We start from the raw sequence: 9,949 nt of genomic DNA on the forward strand, positions 1-9,949 counted from the left end.
AACAAACAAGGTCATAGGAATCAAATTATCTCTTGATTTCTAACCATGAGAATGCAATTCAAAATAATAGATTTAGGAGCATAGACTTAGTTATCACGTCAATTAGTTATCGTAATTAATAAATATTGTCCTTAAAATTAAATAGATATCAATTTTAAAGAAATTATTAAATGCACTCGAATACTCAAAAATTTAAAAGTTAAATATTTTTTATGAGTATTTTATGCATTATTTTTTAGTATGTCTGATGTGCTTTATCATAGCAATTACATAGGAAACTTGGTGTGCTTATTCCAACATCATTAGATCTTATTTGTTCTGATTGTTTTAAATTAATTGGAAGTTGTTGAATTATTGAAGTTATTGAGCTTGTGTTTAATTAGATAGCGGGGAGTGCTTATTGTTACAATTGTTTTATGCGAGTTTGACTTATTTCTCACTTGGCCGAATTGCATCCATCCCTACTATGCAAATTTTAACTATTTTGTTTTATTAATTGTTACTTTAAGGCATATTAGAGCATAGAATTTGGTAGCAATTTGTGTCCAAACTGATTAGACATAAGTTTCTTCGCTATCAAAATGATTCGTCATCCTTGGTGTCCTTTAGGCATATCAATATCTAAACATATTTTATAATTTACCTTGACTAATACCAAAAATAATAAAAATCCTAGGCTTTTACTTTTATCACAAGTGATATTAATAATTATCAGACAATTTTTGATGGTCACGTTGAATTGATCTATCAGTCCAACAAGGTAAAGCAATCTTTTCCTTCTTTAGTGTTCTTGTGGTGGTAGGCAGCACATTGCCCTTTACTACAGCAGACTGGAGTTTTGAAGGAATTTCTCTTGGGACCAAAGCTAAGTCCCTTGCTGTTTCATTGTTTTAGGCCTAGCTAGTGGAAAATTCATGATGAGCCTGCTCCAAAATTCGTTCTAAGTGATCTCAGCGATAATGCATCAAAGGGGACTAAAATATTTAATGAGATGATAGCTATAATAAAATTGCCTTTTAAGATTATCTTTATATTCCTTCTCTTTTTTTTTCATGAGATTTTAACACTCATTTTTTATTATTAAAAAAAATTAAGATTTTTTTTTACAAATATATAAATTAATAATATAATATTGTTTTAAAAGCAAACTAAGTTTTTCTTAGAAACTGCCATGTGATACTTGCTTTGGCTCACTGATTAAAACTTATAGCCATTAATGGCCAAACTTTGAATGCTAAAGTTAATGGTGTAATTTTTTTTTAAATAAAAATTGTTTAATAATTAAATTAAATTTATATGCAATGTTAATTTTGCATATATTTCCTTTTATCTTTATTTTTTATTTGTCTTTATTATTTATCTACTGATTATCACAATGATACTTTTATATTTTTGAATCTTTTGCATTTTTTTATTTTTATGAATGATGATATATTTTAATTATATATATGTTAATTAATTTGCTTTTCATAAAAAAATGGATTACAAAAAGTGATAAAAATTTGTAATTTTATTGAAAATCAAAATTAAAAATATAAAAATTAAAAGCAAAGTATTAAAGTGAGAGTATTATAATTATATTTTATAGATTTTAATGATCAAATTAAATATAAAAAAAGTTAATTTCTATCAAATTTGTGAATAGCATTGAGCTAATTTTAATATAATTCTTCCTATTTAGAGTAAATTTCAAAAATAAGTAGGACCTTTCACCATTTTTTTCTGTCATGTAATCTTAAAATGGAAAATAATAATAATATAATAATTTCAAATAAACGATTTATGTATGATTATGTATTCTCAAAATAAATTATATTAAATTATATCCCATATAAAAATAAACTTTTTTTTATAATTTTTCCTTGAATATCACGTTAATTTTTTTTATTGAGAAATATTACTATAAATTTGTTATTAACTTTTTTTACTAATTAAAAAAACACATTATTATTAATTATTATTTTTAATATTTTACATTTAAGTAATTATAATTATAAAAAATACATAAGTAAGTATTTAAATATAAAATTTAGATTTAAAAATATTTTATTAATAAAATAAAACTTCAAAAGATTATATTATTTTAAATTGAAAAAAGGCTAATAGAATTAACAAAATTAACGATTAAATTAAATTGGACAATAGGGAATAATAATCAAAACTCAGAGATTAAATTATCATTAATAAAAAAAAGGGAATAACTTTTTTATATATATTTCAAAAATTAATTTATAATTTACCCATATTTTGAAAAAATTTTTGCTTCCCAGGCAGTGTTCCTTTTGGCAAGTTGGGCTTAGACATGGCGTACAAAATCAGGAGCCCAAATGAGCCAAACTTGTCCAAACAGGCTTCCATGATTTTGGGCTTTTTCAGATTAGGCAAGTTGTGGCCCATCTCCAAAATTGGGTTCCCTATGTGTTGCTTTAACTCCGTATTCTCGCTGTTTCGTTCATATCTTCTCCGTTAGTATCAGTGTTCAGAGACTTTCGACCAAAACAAAACCCTAATTTGTTCGTCGTCGCAAGCTACTGCGGATTGGACGTTACGGCCTCCATAGCAGTGTTCAGGTTTTCCAGGTAATTTCTAAGCAACTCTTTCTTTTTTTTAATTAGTTTTTATCCCACAATTTCAAATCCGATTGTTGTTGGATTTTAGGGTGTCTTCTGGTTCTAATAAAATTTCAACGGAATTTTAGGGTGGGGATTGGGAGGAGGTGTAGGAAATTTCGAATGACTTGTTTCTTTTGCCGTTTCGGTGATCATTTTCCAAGCTGTTAGTGTCATATGTGATATATAATATATTCTCTCAATTTAAGCATTGAAATACCTCCGGTTCTTGAGCTCACTTGGATGCATTAAGTTTGATTTTTTCTCCATTATTTTTGTACATCTTTTATCTGCTCCTTTGTGGATTTTGTGCTCTTTGTTTCTCTATTTCTAATGTGTATTTTAATTATCATGCTCCAGAAAAAAGGGAATAATCCTTATTTCCACGCTTCAACTTTACAATATTTGCTATCGAATCCTTTATGAGAAATTATTTAATATAGAATCCTTTTTTTGGGGGGATAATAGAATACTTGAAGTTTTTTATTTGGTTCTGTTGAGTCCAATTTTACCATCAAAGTTGATTTCCAACTAAGATCTTGAGAGTTTTTTTTCCCCTATTTTTTAATCTTGAAAAGTATGATACTATGCTATGTTTTTTTAAAAAAAAAAAAAAGATGTCAGTTTTTAGAGGATATGGTTGATGATGATGTTGATTTATATTTCAATGTTGAGTATTTTGCGTTAGTACCAGATCAAAAAGTTTAGAGAGATTTGATAGCAAATGATTTCACTTGTAAGTTGTAGGGCTCACTAGCCAAAAAAAAAAAGTGTAAAATTCAAGCGTGAAAATATAGGTTATTCCATAAAAATGGAACATATAAAGCTAAGTTGTTTGTTCAATTAACGTCCTCTGACTACATTTTCTCCTCTGTAGGTGAGCATACAAATCTTTTTTTTTGGACATAGTGGAAATATTGTGGCTGAATCGAATAGCTGCAATGGACATGGACTGGTCTGAATCCAGATACAAGCGACACAAAGAGAAGGATGGTGTAGATGACGAGGATGGCACAGCAAAATCAAGTAAGCATTCTGGTAGAGACAAGGACAGGAGGAAAAGCAGCCGAGGAGAAGACAGGGACACGGATCATAGAAATAAGGACAGAGAACGCACCAAGAGAACTACTGATGATATCGCCAAAGATGTGGAAAAAGAGCAAGATGACTATGTAGATAAGGAGCGTGGCAAAGATAGGAGTAGGGATAGCAAGGCAAAGGATAAAGATCATGATCGTGACAAGGCTAGAGAGAAGGACCGTGAGCGTGATAAGGATAGGAAAGACCGAGGGAAGGAAAAGAGCAGGGATAGGGAGAGAGAGAAAGAAAGAGAAAGAGTGAAGGAGAAGGATAGAGAGAAATATAAGGATCGAGAAAAAGAGAGGGAAATTGATAAAGATAGAGATAGGGAAAAAGCAAGAGACAAGGCTAAGGAGAGGGAAAGAGAAGCGGATCATGATAAGGAAAGGTTGAGAGAGAAAGATAAGTTGAGCAAAAGAAGCCATGGCGAAGACTATGACAGAAGCAAGGATGATGTAGTTGAAATGAGCTATGAAAATGACAAGGACAGAGATGTTTTAAAGCAAGCAAATGCTTCTTTTGATGATGATCACGAGCAAAAGGTTGAAGGTATATCTGGTGGAGGATATGCATCTGCCTTAGAACTTGAGGGGCGCATTTTGAAGTAAATTTCTATTTATATTCTCCTCCTTTATTTTAACCCCTTTTTTATGTAAAAAAGTTTTTGTTTGGTATTTTGATAGTATTAAAATAACTTGATGTAAGATAAGTCTCCCATGTAAAGGATTTTGGATGATAATACCATAATTGGCAGCTATACTAGATGTTGCACTTTTTTGTCCAAATAAACAATTAAATTAATAAACTAGCTGTTGCATCTGATGGGTTTCCATTTGACAAGCTGGTTATCTGTTGCGTATAATCTGCTTTAGACAACTAGGATTTGTGGTCCTTTTTTCAATGAAATTGAACATGTGTATGTTTGTGTTATCAAAATTGATTAAAAACTTGTCTATAAATACATTTTAGTGTTTATGGTAAAAGCCTATCCTCAATGATATTCTTGTTTGTTCAGGATGAAAGAAGAAAGATTAAAGAAAAATTCAGAAGTTGGCAATGAGGTTTTAGCATGGGTTAATAGGAGTCGTAAGCTTGAGGAGAAAAAGAGTGCCGAAAAGGAGAAAGCCAAGCAGCTTTCAAAGATTTTTGAGGAGCAGGTTATTTTATTCTTGATTGCATTATGTTACTGGATATCTTTTATTTAATGTGATTATGATTGTTGATGTTGTGATATAAATATCAGGACAATATTGTTCAAGGAGAAACTGAAGATGAGGAGGGAACTGAGCATGCTACTCGTATGGTTTCTTCTTAATAACTGCTAGTCATTCAACAAGTTGTTATGAAAGCCAAATTTGACTTAGAACCACTCACTTCATAGTTTTATTAGATCACGCAAGTTGAGTATAATTGTTGCTTTACTCATTATAATTTCATTATTAAAAAGTCAATGAGCAAACAACATTTCCAGGCATGTGTTTATTGTTCTTAATGAGTGCAGATACTCATAGCTCACCGATATAATTTCTCAGGAATTTGGAGTCGAGCATAGGGGTGTGATTCATGAAACCCAATTTCATGTTATATTTTTAATCTCTTTTATCTATGTTCATATTCAAATGTTACAGCTTGTACATTTCTAATCTAGCTGAATTTCCTAGTTATATTTAGCTGGAAATATTGGTTCATCCTGTCAGATTGATTTATTTTCATGATGAAAACCTGTTAACAGATGATCTAGCTGGAGTTAAAGTTCTTCATGGCATTGAAAAGGTAATGGAAGGTGGAGCAGTTGTCTTGACACTCAAAGACCAGAGCATACTTGCAGATGGCAGCATTAATGAAGGTGAAATATTTGGATATCGCCTCGACATGTTTCATGTTAAATTCCCTGACATGACAAGACATTTTTGCTTGACAGAGTTTTTTGGTCTGATACAACAGAGGTTGACATGCTTGAAAATGTGGAAATTGGAGAGCAGAAGCGCCGGGATGAGGCTTATAAGGCTGCAAAGAAAAAGACAGGGATATATGATGATAAGTAATATCAGAACTGCCATAATGCTTTTTTTTTATAATTATTATTAGTATGCAAATGTTCAGAAATTGCTAATAAGTTGGACACATTCTGACATTTTAGGTTCAATGACAATCCTGCTTCAGAGAAGAAAATCCTTCCACAATATGATGATTCAACTACGGATGAGGTTAGAATATTTCTCCTTTTTCTTCTCACCCCACTTTCCAGGCTGTGCCTGCCCTTCTAAACAACTGCTGTAAACATGTGATGATTATAATTGCTGATGTTTATCAGGGAGTAACTCTTGATGAAAGGGGACGGTTCACTGGTGAAGCTGAGAAAAAATTGGAAGAGGTAGATTAGTCCTTTATCAGTATAGTCATTAAAAAGCTATGAGAAGTAATTCATTAGCATTATTTTTCTGATTGACTTTTTACGCCTTTTTAATTTTTCTTATTTAATTTTTTAAATCTTTGTTCCCAAATATTTTCTTATTTCCAGCTCCGTAGAAGGTTACAAGGTTCTTCCACAAATAATCGCTTTGAAGATCTAAATGCCTCTGGAAAAATCTCATCAGATTACTATACGCAAGAAGAGATGCTTCAATTTAAGAAGCCCAAGAAAAAAAAGTCCTTGCGGAAAAAGGAGAAATTGGATATAAATGCCCTTGAAGCAGAAGCTGTCTCTGCAGGATTGGGTGTTGGAGATCTTGGTTCTCGAAATGATGGGAGAAGGCAGGCAATTAGGGAGGAACGAGAGAGATCTGAAGCAGAAATGAGAAGTAATGCATATCAGTCTGCGTATGCTAAAGCAGATGAGGCTTCTAAATCGCTGCGACTGGAGCAAACTCTTACTGCTAAAGTCGATGAAGATGAAAATCCAGTGTTTGCAGATGATGATGAGGATCTTTATAAATCCTTAGAAAGAGCTAGGAAATTAGCTCTCAAAAAGCAAGAGGAAGCATCTGGTCCTCAAGCAATTGCTCGCCTAGCTGTCAACGCCACCACAAGCAGTCACGTTGCAGATGATAACCTTACAACTGCTGAGTCACAAGAAAACAAGATTGTCTTTACAGAGATGGAAGAGTTTGTGTGGGGTCTCCAACTGGATGAAGGTATTATTTTTGTAGTAAGTCTATTTGCATTACGAATAGAAAGGGGAAATAAAGGGTTTTTGGTGAGTGTAAAATTGAATAGGGCTTTTTCAAAAGAGTGATAGTTATGTTACTTTGGATTTTCTATTGTGTAATGATTGGACTGCAATATCTTTCATACTATTTTTTGACCTGTATGGCCTTCTCTAGCTATTCAAGATTTTGTCACCAAGGATTCTTTTTTTTTTTTTTTTTATTGAACCTCCAATTTTGGTTTTCCCCAATCCATTGTGTTGTATTCGACGTGACTTTGAACTATAATGCTTTAGATCAGCCGGAAATGTTAGTTCATATGCTATCGCCTTACTTCTCATACCTTGGTTATGAGTTTTTCAATTGTAATGTTCTTCTATGTGCTGAATAAAACATGAGCATTGCTTATACTTTAAAAGAAATTAACAAGTTGCTTTTTCTCTCTCAGAGGCCCATAAGCCTGACAGCGATGATGTTTTCATGGATGAGGATGAAGCACCTCCAAGAACTTCTGAACAAGAAAGAAAAGATGAAGCTGGTGGATGGACAGAAGTTAAAGATACTGATAATGATGAAAACCCTGTCAATGAGAATCAGGAGGATATAGTTCCAGATGCAACCATTCATGAAGTTCCAGTTGGTAAAGGACTGTCTGGTGCATTGAATTTGCTCAAAGAGCGAGGAACACTTAAAGAAAGTATTGAATGGGGTGGTAGAAACATGGACAAGAAAAAGAGTAAACTTGTTGGTATAGTAGATAATGATGTTGACAATGACAAATTTAAGGACATTCGAATTGAGAGGACCGATGAATTTGGGCGAATTGTAAGTAGTTGATCATCTGCTTGCTTTCTAATTACTGGCATTGACCTATAGTTTATGCTATTTGTTGTTTAGCTATTGTGGGTGAGGTACAGAGATAGGTCGATTTATTGAGCAAATCTGATGAGGGAATGTACATGAAATTTCTGTAGCGTAAAATGTTTTGGTGGATTTCTTTGAATGAACAGTTATTATCCTTGCATAGAATCAGTTGATTAGAAGATGCTGGTCATATGACATGGATCATTTTGGGCCTTGACAGTAGGAGTGTTCAGGTACTAAATTTGGGCACTAGTTTGAGGTGTGGTTCTAAGAACTATTACAGGTAGCTGGGAGTGATTGCTTTAGAGATTGTAGAAAACATTAACTATCACATGGTTCTTCTGAAATATCACATGTAATGAATATAAAGTTTTCTGTTTCTTATTTGTAATAGATGCCCAAGAAGCAGAGAAAGTGAAAGACCAACCAGTAAAGTTAAATTGGTTATTTGGTTAGATAATTCCTCTTAGGTTGCGTCCCACTGCCCAAGTGTGAATTTGTGTCACTACCGATATGATGTACATTTTTTAAAATTTTGTGCTATCTAATAGTTTTTAATGAATTATTCGTCTTTTGAACCAGATAACTCCCAAAGAGGCCTTTAGGATGATTTCTCATAAATTCCATGGAAAAGGGCCTGGCAAAATGAAGCAAGAAAAGCGCATGAAGCAATATCAGGAAGAACTGAAGTTGAAGCAAATGAAGAATTCAGATACACCATCATTGTCTGTTGAGCGGATGAGGGAAGCCCAGGCTCAGTTGAAAACACCTTACCTCGTCCTTAGCGGTCATGTGAAGCCAGGGTATGATTAGGTTTCCATATGACATTTCAAATATAGTTTATTACTAATGAGTGCCGAGAGTTTCACTAGTAAAATGGGAAAGTAGTTAAAAAAGAAAAGAACTACGTGTGCAGGTGAATTAGTATGTGGAATATATTTTTTTGCATAATTGATTTGCATCTTCTTTTCATATGTAGTTCAATTGCTAGCACACAATTGATTATTAGTCATATTTCATTTGCAGGCAAACAAGTGATCCCAGAAGTGGTTTTGCAACTGTTGAGAAGGATCTTCCAGGGGGCCTAACACCCATGCTTGGTGACAAAAAGGTCAGTCTTATTGCATTACTCTGAAATCCATGGGTATAATTTGCTAGCAAATTGTTGAGATGTTACTGTGGAGATTTGTCTAGAAGCTTGAGGAATGGGTGGAGAGGTGTTTTGGGTTAAACCAGGGAATAAACGAGACTACCATAGCTACAAGTTAGGGGATGGATTAGTCTTTGTTGCAAAGTTTGGGATGGATCTGGATTGGCTTCGCTTTTCTGTGGTTGGTTTCAGATGCTAAGCGAGAGTTTAAAGCAATTCTCACAATTTATCACCAAATACAGATTTTAGTTTCTTTTTCTCACAAATGAACACCCATTTTTATTTTGTACAATTTTCTTTTACTTTCTTTTCATTTTGTCTTATTGGCTTCATTCTGTATTTTCTCCTTGTTTTTTTCCCACTCTTCATATGCAGATAATCCATCCTTTTTTTGTCAGGTTGAGCACTTTTTGGGAATAAAACGCCAGGCTGAGCCTGGGAACTCCGGCACACCAAAGAAGCCTAGAACTTGAGGGGGCCATGGAAATTTTGTACTGTTATGTAGGTGAGATTGAAGTTGTTCGGAAAACAATTGATAATGAACTTAATCAGTATATTTGACGCTGAAACTGTAGCATCCTATCCTATTGTGACATAGCAAAAGCACTGGCCTGGTTGTGTGATGGAAATTTTTTTACTATCTGTTTGTGCTTCTTGCCTAATGATGAACTCGGCAGTTTGTAAGGTGGAAATTGTGAATGATAAATTCTTTAATAATTTTGATTAAATTACTATTCAAATTAGATTGCTAGGCTCAATTCGGTAATGGATCTAGACTGTTGATTCATTTGGTGTTTATCATTGAACACTGGTCTTCGTGTGTTTGGGAGTCGATGATGTTTACTATTTATCCACTTGTTGATAGCGCCAAGGTGTAATGACCTTGCTTTTCTGATGTATCAAAAAAGATGTATAAAAAGTTAAACAGTAATGGCTGTGAAATTTAATTTTTTATAATATATATATATATATTAATAATTATTAATTTTTATTAAGTGCTACGTTTTTTTAGCACTTTAGTTTTTTTAGTTTTTTTTATTATAATATGTTTATGATAATTTTTATTTGTATTTTTTGTTGTAATTTATTTTTATAGTAAT

General features: G+C 32.8%; 1 protein-coding gene across 1 annotated transcript; it reads left to right on the forward strand.

Moving 5' to 3' along the window:
• Positions 1-2,445: 2,445 nt before the first annotated feature.
• LOC110651304 (SART-1 family protein DOT2) lies at positions 2,446-9,577 on the forward strand. The gene is made up of 13 exons (XM_058129884.1): positions 2,446-2,579; positions 3,487-4,293; positions 4,705-4,846; positions 4,933-4,987; positions 5,422-5,535; positions 5,634-5,730; positions 5,830-5,896; positions 6,004-6,063; positions 6,211-6,823; positions 7,284-7,660; positions 8,282-8,502; positions 8,726-8,810; positions 9,248-9,577. The coding sequence occupies exons 2-13, from the start codon at positions 3,551-3,553 to the stop codon at positions 9,320-9,322; spliced, it is 2,649 nt and encodes an 882-aa protein (XP_057985867.1). The 5' UTR covers positions 2,446-2,579; positions 3,487-3,550; the 3' UTR covers positions 9,323-9,577.
• The last annotated feature ends 372 nt before the right edge of the window (positions 9,578-9,949 follow it).

Source organism: Hevea brasiliensis, chromosome 11 (assembly GCF_030052815.1).
Source record: "Hevea brasiliensis isolate MT/VB/25A 57/8 chromosome 11, ASM3005281v1, whole genome shotgun sequence".
NCBI lineage: Eukaryota > Viridiplantae > Streptophyta > Magnoliopsida > Malpighiales > Euphorbiaceae > Hevea > Hevea brasiliensis.